Source organism: Hippocampus bargibanti, linkage group LG04, assembly GCF_051943395.1.
Source record: "Hippocampus bargibanti isolate YZ-2025 linkage group LG04, ASM5194339v1, whole genome shotgun sequence".
In the NCBI taxonomy this organism is placed as follows: Eukaryota; Metazoa; Chordata; class Actinopteri; order Syngnathiformes; family Syngnathidae; genus Hippocampus; species Hippocampus bargibanti.
In genome coordinates, this window is record NC_142737.1 from 13,364,471 (window position 1) to 13,380,371 (window position 15,901).

General features: G+C 42.0%; 1 protein-coding gene across 2 annotated transcripts in view; it reads right to left on the reverse strand.

The window, feature by feature from the left end:
• Positions 1 to 15,901, reverse strand: part of ccser1 (coiled-coil serine rich protein 1) — a 136,612-nt gene that overhangs the window by 80,098 nt on the left and 40,613 nt on the right. For both annotated transcript variants that reach the window (XM_088994123.1, XM_088994124.1), the window contains exon 7: positions 4,258 to 4,432. In XM_088994123.1, coding sequence (XP_088850249.1) covers positions 4,258 to 4,432 — 175 coding nt within the window. The remainder of the gene's footprint in view (positions 1 to 4,257; positions 4,433 to 15,901) is intronic.

Sequence of the window (15,901 nt, forward strand, 5' to 3'; positions counted from 1 at the left end):
TCAGTCAATCGCAGTGCACATACTGGACATAGAGACAAACAATCATTCACCATCTCACATTGTGGGAACAGAATGTACCCTACGCAAGTGAGCCACTAATTTGTCTGTGACACTTTACCAATGTAATTAATTATTACTCTTATCACTCAGAAGAGGAAATGGAGTAGGGACATGTCCGCTCGGTTTACTCTGTTTATCGTCACACTTTTCCTCTTTCCCATTACTTGTACCCTAGTTTGGTTTGACTTAAGGAGCCTTTCAGAGCCCCTGAAATGTTAGAGTGCACTGGAATAAAACGAGAGTGTGGCTGTTGTGCTGAAATCTGCGACTGACAGAGACAAATGGGGATCTTTTGTATTAGGCACCAACGTAGAACATATGGATGACATTTTCACTGTGTCCTTTTGGCCACCTAACTGAAAAAACGCTGGTCTCCGTTGGTGACGCATGTTTCATAAAATATACAGGTCGATCAAATGTATGAGAAACTTGGAGAATGCCAGGCTTCTGAAATTATTTGCTTGTAAGAGTCTAATATTTGCAGAATTTGGACAATTTAAAGTTGCACAAGGCCTCTAACCAATTCGTCGCTTGTCAAATACAATTGTTTATCAATTCCCAGTTTGCCTACCGGGCAAACAGGTCTGTGGAGGATGCAGTCAACATCGGACTGCACCACATCCTCGACCACCTTGACAACACAGGAACCTACGCAAGGATCCTGTTTGTGGACTACAGCTCTGCGTTCAATACCATCATCCCAGACCTCCTCATCCCCAAACTTCTCCAGCTTGGTGTATCCCCCACGATCTGCCAGTGGACCCTCAGCTTCCTGACAGGACGGACACAACAGGTCAGACTGGGAAGTATATCATCCACAACACGAACCACGAGCACTGGAGCCCCGCAGGGATGCGTCCTCTCTCCATTGCTCTTCTCTCTCTACACGAACGACTGCACCTCAACACACCCAGCTGTTAAATTCATAAAGTTCGCAGACGACACCACGGTCATCGGTCTCATCAAAGACGCCGACGAGTCTGCGTACCGACAACAAGTGGAGCAGCTGGAGCTCTGGTGCAGCCGTCACAACCTGGAGCTGAACACGCTCAAGACAGTTGAGATGATCGTGGACTTCAGGAAACATCCATCACCACAGCTACCCCTCACACTATCCAACTGCCTGGTGTCAACCGTTGAGACCTTCAAGTTCCTGGGAATCACAGTCTCCCAGGACATGAAGTGGGAGGTCAACACCAACTCTATCCTGAAAAAGGCCCAACAGAGAATGTACTTCCTGAGGCTGCTAAAGAAGCATGGCCTGCCACAGGAGGTGCTGCAACATTTCTACACGGCTGTCATCGAATCCATCCTGTGTTCTTCCATCACCGTTTGGTTCGGGGCCGCCACAAAAATGGACAAAATCCGACTTCAACGTACAGTTAGGACGGCGGAAAAAATCATTGGCACCGCCCTACCCACTCTCGAGGACTTGCACACTGCAAGAATCCAAACTAGGGCGCAGAAAATCGTACTGGACCCTTCGCACCCTGCCCACCACCTTTTCCAGCTACTCCCCTCAGGCAGGCGCTACCGATCCATGCGCACCAAATCCAGCAGACATTTAAACAGCTTCTTCCCCCAAGCCATTAACTCTTTGAACTCTTTGAACTCTTTCAACAGTAGCCAAAATGGAACTGTATAGTGCCACTTAGCAGTTTTTTTTTGACTAGTGCAGCGTGTTCTACCGGAAACAAATTCCTTGTGTGTTCTACATACTTGGCAATAAAGATGATTCTGATTCTGATTCCATAATTGGTTAGTTGTCGAGTCATCAGTTAATTGTTGCACCTCTACTCAAAGCAAGAGCAAAACATTTGATCCCCTTATCAGGATATGTATGTAGGATATTTTTATTCATCTCCTTTACTTTTAACTGTCTTGAAATACTTAGTTTGAAAATGTGTCGACATGTCAATGTCCGCTCTTTCATTATTTTTTTCAGGAGTGATTGATTTTCTTCAGCCATTGGGTGCAATTATGTCGTAGCAGTTTTTGTAGTATGCTGCCTCCCACTGTTATTGTTTTGAGACTCATGAAAGTTGTTTTATGGTTTCAAAGAAACAAATGGCACCGCTTAAGCTCAACAAAGGAGAGGAACTGCTGGGTGCTCAATGCGAAAAGGTCAAGCAAACAAAATGGAGTTGACACACATGCCGAGTCACTTTGAAACGCAATGGAAGATCAAGTACATGCGTAAGCATTTTTCTTCCCTTTGATGGGGAAGCTGCAACATTGTTTCTCTGTGTATCAAACCGAACAACACTCTAAATTGTCTCCAATGCATCAAACCAAACAACACTAAATTGTTCCATGGTCTATGAGTTTGAGTGCAGATGGTTGTTCATCACATTGGCTGGCAACCGGTGCAGGGTGTCCTCTGACTACTGCCCAAAGACAGCTGGAATAGGCTCCAGCAGGTTCTTGACCCACTTGTGGATTAGAAAATTGATGGATGGATGGATGGATGGATGGATGGATGGATAAAATACAATACATATTGATTTATATGGATGAATGGATGGACTATTTAGAGCCTCCGATGCAAGCGTTTGAACTTTGACCCATGTCAACACAGTTTTGGAAGAGGTGAGTAAATACTGTATATACCCTGGCATAAGAAAGGCTCTGTACTTTTGCTTTCTCTCGAGTTTCTCCTCATTATTACTCTTCATATCATCCTTCTCCTTCACAGAAGTCCTTGGAGTAAACACCAGCCGGACGCTAATTCGCAGATGGGTTCTTTGATCTTACTTTAAAGGTTATTATGGTTCTTATGTGCGGTGAGGCCAGTGGTCAGCCTTTCATGCGGATTTTAGCTCTGCGTTTGCGAGTGCGTTTATTCATGGTGAATTCAGTTAAAGGTCATTCACGCATTCGGATGACACAGAACTAATGGATGTGTTCAGAGCTCTTGGCGGCAACCTGCACTGTGCCGCAGCACTTTGCTATGTAAATGTCCTTCACAGATAAAATACGCCTCAAAAGTATCATCTTGCATGACGTATCTCTTGTTAAGGCTTCATGGGATTCTCTATGGTAGCAAAAGGAATTTGAGAAGTTTGTTGTAATCTTCGAAACTAGAAAGCTAGTACGTCTGTGTAGGCTCTCTGTCGTACAGGAGTGGTCCATCGAGGAAAGTACATCTGTACCTACAAGCTAGCAACCACTCATTTGACAACCGTGAGGTAATAATTTTAGCAAAAGAAAAAAGAAAATTGGCCGTTACCACGTAGGCTTAGTCATGCTAATGAGGTGATATCAGAGCTAATGGTGCAATGAGGGCCAGGCATATTACATTAGAGGTAATCAGATAGTCCAAAAGATGTAATCAGATAAGCTTCAAGGAGTAGTCTACTGCTCCCCCAAACTTAGAGCAGGGACCTATCTGAGCAGGGGTCTGGCACCGCCACCTCTGTCCATTAGGGATATATACAGTATATATAGAGCCAGACTTACCAGCACTACGTTAGTTTGCTGACAAAGCTCTTCGGATGAGGAGTGAAACGTTCAGCACTTTCAAGGAAGTACAGATGATGGCTGAACAAACCTTTTCGTCGTTTTTTTTTTAAGTATCGTAAAGATCTTTCCCAATGAAAGTTTGAGCCTGGGAGGAATATTTTTTCACTGATATCCGATGGAGAAAAAATATATCCATGAAAAAATATGTAAATAATAAGTTAGCGTGGTTAACCGCTGAGATTTACTGTAAATGGTTTAGGAATGCTTATTCCGTGATAGACTCAGAGCCTCAATGGAAAAATCATGTATTCCTGTTGTGGCAAACGTAATTTAAAAGAGGAAAGGCAGTTTCATGTCAGCGAGTAAGTGTGAGTAAACATCTTGCCCTTATTCGCATTACTGATTAAATTACAAAAGGTGATAAAAAGAGAGGGGTGGGGAGGTGTATATGTAGGGTCGACTTCAGTGGTGATTCAATGGAGCTGAAATAATTTTTAAAAAGGAACACAGGATGAATGTGTCCAGATGTAATCACTACATATATCCTGAGCCCATAGCCCTTGCTCCTGAAATAACTTTCTGGGTTTTACAACCTGAGAAGACCTCTGTCAATGAAGTGAAAGAAGACAAATCACCCTTTTTAACTTGTGGTAGTCGGCAATTCATCGAAGTATCCCTCCCAGTTAAAGCCTGTGGATGTATTTCAATATCAGCGAGTGAGTAAGCATAGACTACCTCCTGCAGGGTGCGCCTCAGTCTCAAAAGAAGGGTCTTGACAGCGGTGCAGTCCTGTTGCATCAGCCTCAGGGGGAGGGTCTCCATGCCAGGGGGCAAGGGCTCATCTTCTCTACCCAGAACGAGAGCCGAGCTGCAGTCAGCAGGCAGGAGGCTCGTGGGACGCCGAGGCTCCCTGGAAGGATCAAAAACAGCAACTATTGAGTGTGCGATTGATGTCACCTGCAAAACGAGCAAATCATGTGATACCGGGAAATGGTAAAGCCTTTTTAAGAGCATGAGCAGAATAAAATGTTTGTTGAGTTCCCAGACCAAGGATTGACACAGCTGTGCATCATTATTCTCTCGTGAGTATTTGCAGTCGCTACGAAAAGCTACCATTTTGGTTACTGTTTAAAACGCTAGGACTGCTGCCAGAATGTCTAGTGCAACAGAAACGGTAATCTACCGTATTTTCACGACCATAAGGTGCATATAAACGTCTCAGATTTTTTTCAAAATGTTCGGTGCGCCCTGTAGTGCGGACGTATTAGAGGCCACCATGAGGAGGACGTGGTAGAGAAAATGAGGGGGGTTGTGTGGGCGTGGTTTGTGTATACAAGAACAGGTATGTGCTTTATGCAGAACATTGCTGTTTTAACAACTCAGAAATGGGCAAAGAGACATGGTTATGAAGCTCAGTTTAAACTGAAGGCTTTCCAAGGAGGTCCGTCTTGGTGCTGGCGTTTTATGAAACGGTGCCATTTTTCCATCCGGGCCAGGACTACAGCAGCGCAGCAACGTCCGGCGAATTATTCTGAAAAGCTGGCGAAAAGACTTCGTTTCCTGTTGTGCTTGGCTGCCATGCTAACGGAGAGAAACTCCTGCCGATGGTGATTTTTAAAAGAAAGACTTTGCCTAAAGAGACATTTCCAGCAGGCGTCATTATTAAGGCAAACGAAAAGGGCTGGATGTTACGCCACAGTTTGCCAATGGATTGTGTATGCTTGGGGTAACGTGTCTGCTGGCACGGTGGTTCGAGCTTTCGCAAAAGCCAGCATAATTTCAGAGGAGCCGCACAGCACAGAAAGTGCCTGACAATGATTGCTTCTATTGTCGGACTGATGATGGTCTATGACTGGCCTGATTGCTCCATTTGCTCTGGTACGACTTCATCAGCATAACTAAGCCTATTTGGTCTAAGAAGTCTGTTGTAAGAACGATCCAAATTGAACCTCAGCCCACCATGGCGATTTAGTGAAAGGTTTTGCTGTTTTATGAAAATAGCTTTTTTTACTCCCCTTTCAAATCATCTATTTTCTTTCGCTACGATTTTAACTTCATTGTCGTCAAATGAGTGGTTGCTAGCTTTTAGGTGCATATGTACTGCATATTGAGGCCCACTAGTATTATCCCTGCGATGTTGATAAAGTCCTTTTTGAGAGATCAGGCCAGTCGTTGACCATAATCAGTCAAGACAATAGAAGCAATCAATACGTCTGTGTGTATCATAGCTGTGTCCGGCGCCACCATGTCTGGACATTAGGGATATATAAATGGGGCCGATACGACCAGTCAGACTTTAGTTCGCTGACGAAGCCTCTTGGATAGGAGGCGAAACGTCCGAAAACCTTCACTTTTGTACAGATGACGGCTGAAGAAACCTTCTCATCGAAGAAGCAATCAATGTAGCCTCAGGAAATAGTCCTCTGCTCCCTCCCAACCTTAAAGCAGGGACCTATCATAGCAGAGGACTGGCACCACCACCTCTGGACAGTAGGGATATATATATATACATATATATATATATATATATATATATATATTGGGCCAGAGCTACCAGCAAATTTGAGTTAGCTGACGAAGCCTCTTGGATAAGAAGCGAAACGTCCGACACCTTCAACGAAGTACCGATGACGGCTGAAGAAACCTTTTCATCGGTGAGAAAGGATAGCTATTCACTCACCTCTTTCTCACACACGCGGACACACAAAAACAGTTTCAGCTGCTTGTTTTTCCATCACAGTAGACTTCCTACAAAACTAAAGGATGGAGAATACTTCTATGAGGTTAGCGATACTGTCTGTCTCAATTTGTTGCCCCACCAACTGTGTTCAAATATATCTTGCTTCAAGGATGATGTCACAGATACCAGTTGTAAGCCTATCTCACTCACTTCCCATTCAACAAAACATGTTAAATAATGATTTTTTTTAATACACTGCATAATTCATGCTGTTTATTGTTTGGTTTGACAACGCACTCACATTTTTGGGTTTAGCTCTAAACTGCTTGAGGCTTCTTTTTGAAAGAATTGTTTACTATCTGCCAAACTGCTGCTTCTTGTGAAGCGACTGTTGCATCTCAAGTTTTTGCTCAGAAGAGTAAAATAAAGAAAGAAAGAAACTTTTTTGAGAAACTGAACGAGAGCTTCTATGTAAATAAAAATAATATGCGGCGTCACTTGTATCTCAATGTACAATTTCACTGACAGAGCATCAGGCAGAAAATTGGGTAAATCCTGAACTAAATGGAGAGCCGATGGTTCAACATCAGATATGACCGCAAAAGGCAGAAAATTGCAGCATTGACTTTTTACAGAAGAGTGACAAAAAGATCAAGAACATATGGCTTTTACAAGTTGTGCATAAAAGGCTCCTGACAACCAGCTAGACCAGGGGTGGGCAAACTTTTTGACTCGCGGGCCGCATTGGGTTCTAAAATTTGACAGAGGGGCCGGGCCAGGAGTGTTTGGGCCGGAAATACTCTGAACAAGTTATGTCCATAATTTATAAAATCACTTCAAATGACTTTGACTGAGCGTATTTTACAAAGATTTCACAGCATATAGCTATAGTTTACGTTCTAAGACTTGCGCTGAATATTCACCAAGTCTTGTTTTCGAGTTGATGACGATCCCCATGTGACGTCACGTTTGGACCGCCCCTGACCGAGAAAGCGACATACAATGCATTTTGGGTACTTTGTTTGGTCTGAAAACTTCGTGTTGATCCGTGTTGATGGTGAAATTAGAAAGAAAACACATAAATAACGCGATGGTGAATCGTTGTGTGTTGCACCAAGACAACTATTTGATATTCGCTGACACAAATTCCCAGCTGACAAATCAGCCCATTTCCAACGGAGCTTGGGCGCAATCTTCTGCATTTTCTGGGTGCTACATTGCTGTCATTGACGGCTCGAATTGATATGGGAGGACTCCTTGAATCAATTGCAAACATTTATGCTTTCCTCTTTAGAACTATTTGAATCATATTCATAACGGTGAATAACAAGAAAACATCTTCTCCGAATCTGAAGCCATTGTTTTGATTCTCGATCAAAGGCAAGACGTCTTGGCGTGATGTCACGGACAGGGGGGTGGGTTAGGGTTAGGGTTAGGGTTAGGGTTAGGGTTAGGGTTAGGGTTAGGGACCATTTCCGGATTCATTTGAAGTCATTTTTATTTGTGTTTTTCATTTAACTAAAAATATCAGCCTGCCTGATTTGGGTATTTTAGATGCTATAAAACGTTTTTCTGATGTCAGTGGGAAACAAAAACAAAAAATGGTGCCGGTTGTCCTTTAAATGTAGTATGTACAAACCTCATAGCACAGTAAGAACACTACAACCCAATTTATTAACTGTCTTTCAAATGTGAAAAATATCCCTGACCAGTTAATACATTTGTCTCAAGGAATATGGCGTTTGCATACTATTTCGCAGATACTTGGAGGAGAAAATGGAAATAGATTAAAATAACATGCACTGTGATTTATCAAGATTGCGTCTGTTTTTAATAAGTTTCCATCGACATACGCTACCTGCAGTTGAAATTTGCATACTCAGCACGGCAGCCAATCAGAAGCCTGCTTCTTTCTTCCGGACTTTATCAAGCGTTATAAAGTCGTGCAATTGCATGTCATTTTCCAAAATAGATGCACAAAACCTCAGCCCAGAAGAAAGATTCAAAAGAAGCTAACAACATATGTGACGCTACAAAACGTAAATTTACATTAAACCGTGACTGTAAAGTGTACGTGAGACTTATGAAAGGGGCTTAGTGGCTCGTAGGAAGCAATGCAAACGTTGCATTGTGCACCGCAATGACAATCGACTACTGCAGCAAAATATACAGCCATGCACATTTACCGTAAATTAAGCAAGGTAGTATTTGTAGTAGGTGCATTCTTGATTTAAAAAAAAAACTTTATACTTGGTACAATGTTTTTTTTAATGTGATTAGTTGTCTCTTTGTGCTTCAAGTTGTGAAAAATGGGACAGGCAACTTTTCAGTTATCTGCCCTGTTGTTCACTAACTTTTTGTCATGAGTTTTAGACACTGTTTGTACTATAATTTGGGCAAGTTCGGCGGGCCGGATTAAAAAGCCTAATGGGCCGTATGTGGCCCGAGGGCCGTAGTTTGCCCATGCCTGAGCTAGACTGAGACGTACCAAATAGTTCTTCTTGTACTACTGCATTATGGAGTGGAACATTGGTTTAGAAATGTAATGATCTGGTTGGCGACCAACGGGTGCCGCTCTCGGCCCCGCCTGCACCTGCACAGGTGCTGGTCATCCCGATCAGTGGCAGTCTGCCACGTTCGGATTAGGGACCAACGGGTAGCGCTGTCAGCCCTGCCTGCAGCCTCGCAGGTGGTAGTCGTTCCAATCAGTGGCAGTCAAAAGGACTCCCGGCATGACCATTCGGCGTCGGGTCATTGTATGCAATTGTATGCATTGTGTATGCATTGTATGCTGTATTTGTGTTTGTTTCACCTTGGCGGACTTTTACTCTTGGTTTTCTTTTGATACTTTGTATTTTTTCTGTTCAGATGATTTTAATGTTTTAGATTTTGTTCCTGGTGACTTTATTTTAATACAATTTTTTACAATTTTTTAATACAATTTTTTGGGATCCACAACCATCATCACCACCTTGCAAACCGTGACAAGAAATACGTCAGGAAAACTGCATGTATCCACTCCATGGAGAAAAGGTGGATAGATGACTGAGACTACATGCAGATGTGCAAAATATTTACAGGCACTGTAATGGAAAATGGGTGAAGAAGCATCTCTATTCCCACCCGATCCGCCGAAATATAAAATTTGGACTGCAACGATTTCTCACATCCTACTGTCAATTTTTATTGTTGCTACTCTATCACTCGGATCCCTCAAGCTTCTATCGACCTCACTTTATATCTATTGACGTTCATTTGCTCTTAATGTACTTGTATGTTACCATCTTAAATGTCGTTTTGAAAAGTGATGTCAGTAATGTAATACATAGTCACAGCGCAGTAAGACTGTATAAATAGAAAAAGGCAAAATACCCAGTTCCATAAGCGCCATATAGATGAAACTATCCAATCTCGATCCTATCCCAAGGACAAATATGTTGGATATTGGAACAGAGGAAATATTTCAAATGTCCAGCCGACATAAAAACTTGATGAGTCCACTGGCTCAAGGTCTGTGTACATCGATGCCGACAATGACAAAACATTGTTTCTTCCTTTTGACATTGTAAACTTCCCTAGCGTGATCTGTTTTCTTATGTTTTCCCCAAAGCATAGTGGCTTCATATTGCAAACAGGAAAATAAGTCGATAACTTGCTTCACTTTAATAAAACTTGGACATCAGTTAAGGCCTGCATCAACAGTACAACTGGTGTGACTCAATTCTTCTAGGAAGAAAAAAAATGATACGACAATAATCTACAAACTCAATATTCGCAAATTTAGTTTTGTTTTGTTTTCCCTTGAAGGAAATCCGCAGCTATCTGCTGAAAACATTCCCCATTTGCATTTGTGCCTTCTTTTTTAAACTCCACATGTCTCAGGATGCTGCCAAAAACATGTTTTAGGAATTATGTTTACAAAGTATGTTGACAAGATACATTTTGACTGTGGTTTTATATTCTGAGGAGATACATTTAGCTTGAGTTGTGAGCATAGTCACAGACAGTCTTCACTGCATGAGCACTGCATTTTATTTTCAATGACGCAATTAAAAATGTATGTTATTACATGTTATGTTAAATCTGTGATTTATATTCCTCATGATGCTTCGAGTCTTAGCATTTTAAAAACAGTTTAAGATGCTGGAAAATATCGGGTTACCCGCTTTGATCCTCTCCTCTTTCATCTAGAACTGCTTCATGTCACAAAAAGGGTAGAAGAATGATGATAATAATAATAATATATTTAACTATTAACATTTAATTTTATTTTTTATTTTTTCTCCAAGATGGCGGTGCGTGAACACGCAGCGGCTCCTCTCTCTCCCGGCAAATTGTCGTTTTCGTGTTTATTATGTTTGTCAAAGTCATTATAAGTGCCTTGCATGCTGGGTCCGAGAGGACCGTAATTTCATCTGTGCTGTATGTCATGCATATTGGCATATTTGACAATGAAGCTGACTTTGATTTGACATTGACTAGATTGATTTAGCAACAGTAAAAAAGTGAACTTTTTTCATGTGCTCATGGTTTCGGTCATGCCTCACTTTGCGAACATGTTATCTGATCCGGAGCATACATGACGTCATCCAATAGACAGTGAAGGGTATAATGTGTTTTTAAAGGTGTTATTAGTACACAGAAAAGTGATGAAATCAATAAATTCATTATAGAAAAAATGTGAACATATTACTGCTGAAAATTGCAAAATTAGTAAATTATCCTTCAAAAGAGACAGAAAAAAAATCAAATTCTAACATATTTCTTCTTTTAGAATTATTCGAGTCAGCTGTCAATCTATTTATTGCTGCTGCTTTTTTTGGAGAGCAAAAGAGAGCAACAATCCCGGTTACCCTTCCAGTCTCCCATTTGGCACGCTCGTGCCCGTCTGCCCTCCCCGACCGTTTTTATCGATGTCATGTTCTCTTTTGGCCCTTGTGTCTCCTCAGTGGTTCCGTCACGCCACTCTGACAGTCACGACACTCCACGGGTATTATCAGAACCTAATGTTTCCTCCCAGGTGGCGGGGTGAGCAGCTGAGGTGCCTTCGTCTGACAGGTTACACCGCCCCCCACCCACTCCTGCTCTGCAACCGTTTTTTTCCCCTTTTACACCTTGTTGAAACGCACATAAGTGAACTTCTTCCACCTTTTCTGTCTTTCTGCTTCGCTCTGCTAGACAAGAAGGGGTAAATGTGTGACACGCGATCAATCGGTCACTGTTCTCATGTCAAGTGGAACATTTACGCTCAATAGGATCAGAGGCAGCTGAGAATAGTCCAATGCGTTTTCTTCTGGCCAGTGTTTTGAACAGTGTGTGTTGTGTTTTTATCCGGTTGGATGACCCATGATAGGCTTCTGAGACCAAGCTTTCTGACCCTCGGGGAGTACATTTATTATTATTACTATTATTACTATTAATCCGAGGAGGAGTCCAAGATGGCGCCCGAGTAGGCAGCCGTCAGCAAGTGCTCTCATGAGCCTTGCTTTTTTTGTTGTTTTTAGATTGTTTTGTTTTCTTTTGTCACTTTGTGTTGTTGTGCGTCGTGTGGAATGGATACGGATTGTTTTTCAGCATTTTTTAACACGACATTCATCAAGGAGGACACTGTGCTGAGCGGTTGCGCCTTTTCGGCGGCATGAATATGCCAGTACTGTTTTTGAATGGGAGGAATGTCGGTGCCATTCAACTGCCATCGCTGGACACCACAGGGGCCATTGTGCTTTTTTTGCGCCAGTAATGGGCAGCATCTTCACAGCCCCGCTTTGTTCAGTGGAAGGTCGGTGCTGTTGGACAGTCTGCGGCTGGATGGATACATGGCTTGAGGAACCCGCGATAAGAAGGAGCGCCGATGCGTATGTGGAACTGTCGCGGCTTGGAATTGAAGCGGATTTATGTGGGACAGGAGATGTGAGACAATCTCTTCGTCAATGGATGCTACAGCTGCGTGTTTGCTTTCAACATTTAGCTTGTAGTCAACGTGCACATTCCACCATGATGTCCCTGATCCACTGGTGAAGAGACACTTTGATCCTCTCCTCTTTCATGTGGAACTGCTTTGTGTGCTTCAGAATGAATGACTCTCTGTGTCTTTGTATTGTCATGTTATTTGTTATTTAGTTGTTGTTTTTTTTGTTCTTTTGACTTCAAGACAGCGCCGCGAGAGTGGCTGCCTTTCCAGCAGCTTATTTATTTTGTTTTTCTACTTTCATTCCTTTCATAACTTTGCTGCTGTGAAATGTAAATTTCTCCACTGCGAGACTAATAAAGGCAAATCTAATCCAATACTATTAATACTATTAATAATATTAATAATATTAATACAATTAATGCTAATATTATTACTACTATTATTACTAATAATACTAATAATACTATTATTACTAATAATACTATTATTATTACTATTATTATTATTTAGTTCCAGATTGCTTTGACGGTCCTGGGACAGTTGTATGCAATAAGTCTTTACACATGGAAGATCCCAAAGATGTATGTGTGTGAGATGGATGTTTCTGCTGCCTTGCCTGTTCATCCGTCTGTGTAAGCTCTCAGTCGTACAGGAGTGGTCCATCGATGAGAAGGTTTCTTAAGCAGTCATCTGTACAAAAGTGAAGGTTTCGGACGTTTCGCCTCCTATCCAAGAGGCTTCGTCAGCGAACTAAAGTCTGACTGGTCGTATCGGCCCCATTTATATATCCCTAATGTCCAGACATGGTGGCGCCGGACACAGCTATGATAGGTCCCTACTCTCAGGTTGGGGGGGGGGGGGCAGGGGAACCCTCCCTGTGGCCCCACTGATTGTTCCTACTTTCCTGACTAACGACTGGCCTATTACCCCCACTCCCCCTGGTATCACCTCATCAGCATAACGACCCTCAACAGCATTGCGAAAGTTGCCTAACCTGTTTTGTCTAAGCAGGCTATTGTATGAACGATCCAAATTGAACCTCACCCCACCAGACCGGTTTAATGAAGGATTTTGTTGTTTTATAAGAATCGCTTCTTTTACCCCCCTTTCAAACCATCTATGTTCTTTCGCTAAGATTTTAACCTCATTGTCGTCAAATGAGTGGTTGCTAGCTTTTAGGTGCAAATGTACTGCCGATTGAGGCCCACTAGTATTATCCTTGCGATGTTGATAAAGTCTTTTTTTGAGAATTTGTTGAGTCTCCCCAATGTACTGCTCTTTACAATTTTCATTCTTACAATGTATGGAATAAACTACATTACTTTGTTTTTCATTTGGTAGCCTATCTTTTGGATGCACTAATCTTTGCCTTAACGTGTTTATCGGTTTGAAATAAGTAGGAATTTTATGTTGCCAAAGACTCTTTGTAATTTTTTAATGGAGAAACAGGCCCTCGCATCCTTCCCGGGGACAAAACCTAGACACTGGTTTAGATATGTGGACGATACTTTTGTCATAATTAAGAAACAAGAAATTCAATCCTTCACAGATCACCTCAACTCTGTAGACTTCAACATTAAATTTACTCGTGAGGACATTCAAGAGAACCAACTAGCCTTCTTGGATTGTAAAGTAATTATAAAAGAGGACAGAGCGCTAAAAACAGAAGTCTTTAAGAAGGCTACGCACACTGACCAATACTTACTTTTTGACTCTAACCACCCTTTACAACATAAACTAGGAGTTATCAGAACCCTCCAGCATAGGGCTAAACTAATACCAACTAGCACTGAAGGTAGAGAAAAGGAGTCAAAACATATCAGGAGAGCACTCACTAACTGTGGATACCCTCAGTGGTCATTCAACAAATGTCAGAAAGAAAGAATAGCGAACGAAACCAATAATTCTCAAGATTCAAAAAGGAGAGGAGTAGCAGTACCGTACATTGCAGGAGTTTCCGAAAAATTACAAAGAGTCCTTTGGCAACATAAAATTCCTACTTATTTCAAACCGATAAACACGTTAAGGCAAAGATTAGTGCATCCAAAAGATAGGCTACCAAATGAAAAACAAAGTAATGTAGTTTATTCCATACATCGTAAGAATGAAAATTGTAAAGAGCAGTACATTGGGGAGACTCAACAAATTCTCAAAAAAAGACTATCAACATCGCAGGGATAATACTAGTGGGCCTCAATCGGCAGTACATTTACACCTAAAAGCTAGCAACCACTCATTTGACGACAATGAGGTTAAAATCTTAGCGAAAGAACATAGATGGTTTGAAAGGGGGGTAAAAGAAGCGATTCTTATAAAACAACAAAATCCTTCATTAAACCGGTCTGGTGGGGTGAGGTTCAATTTGGATCGTTCATACAATAGCCTGCTTAGGCAAAACAGGTTAGGCAACTTTCGCAATGCTGATGAGGTGATACCAGGGGGAGTGGGGGTAATAGGCCAGTCGTTAGTCAGGAATGTAGGAACAATCAGTGGGGCCACAGGGAGGGTTCCCCTGCCCCCCCCAATCTGAGAGTAGGGACCTATCATAGCTGTGTCCGGCGCCACCATGTCTGGACATTAGGGATATATAAATGGGGCCGATACGACCAGTCAGACTTCAGTTCACTGACGAAGCCTCTTGGATAGGAGGCGAAACGTCCGAAACCTTCACTTTTGTACAGATGACGGCTGAAGAAACCTTCTCATCGTTGCCTGGTCATCCTTTTCCCCCTTTTTCTCACCGTAGTAAATGCCCTCCTTCCGACACACTTTCCAATTTTCAACACTGCTTTAAACAGCAGTCGCTTTTTGTCTTTTCTGTGCCTTAGCCTTGTCCCCATAGCCTGTACACCCTGCATCTTTTTTTTCATACCCTCTTGTTTCAGTTCTCAGAAGTAATCCGTTTTCATAGAGGGTGAAAAAAAGCCAATTATCTGCCTTTTATGACTTTTCATTATTTTACCGTCGGCGGTGGTTTATTACTGTGCCGTCAGTGGTTCATTTTAACGCGCACCTGCCTGGACGATAAACAATGGTGCAAAAAAACAAGTAGCCACTGTACACAAAATATAACATTTTGAGCTAGTACGCGACAGTGGGAACAATAACGACATACGGCGTCAAGTAAATCAAGTGACACTAAGGTCATTTATCAGCAGCCTTAATCAGTTCGCAACATAAAAACAGTCTTGTTGAAGTCATAACAGCAGAAGACAACTCAATACTGAGACACGGCCAGCAAGGAAGTAATGCAACAACAGGGAGGGAAAAAAAACAATTATCGGACATGTATAAACATATATCATATGTTTCCTCAAACAATTAGCGAGCCTTTTGTTGTGCTCGTTTGTCATCGCTCGCTTGTACCTGTCAAAACGCAGTCTGTTCATCTGCATGCGGCTCCTGATGGCTACAGGCGTTTTTAACTCATCAGGAGCATCTGTGACAATGACTTAGCATCAGCAAAGCTCCGGGCGGTAAAGTCAATGGCAAATTCAAGACTTCAAGACACACACAAAAAAAAAAATGGAGAGAGTATAAAATGAATGTTATATGGCAGGACTAAATACTTAATTAGCCTTGCTGTCTCTTCTGCTCGCCTTTTACAAAACTAAATTGAGTACTGGAAGCAAATACCAATGTAATGTGTTTACTTTTCTGTTTCTGCATTTGGAATGCCGAAAGGGGACATATTATGGAAAACATTAAGAAAATGAAATGTTTTTTTGTGTACTTACGTTCATACTTTGCTGCTTAAATTTTGAATTTCTCTATTGTGAGACGAACAT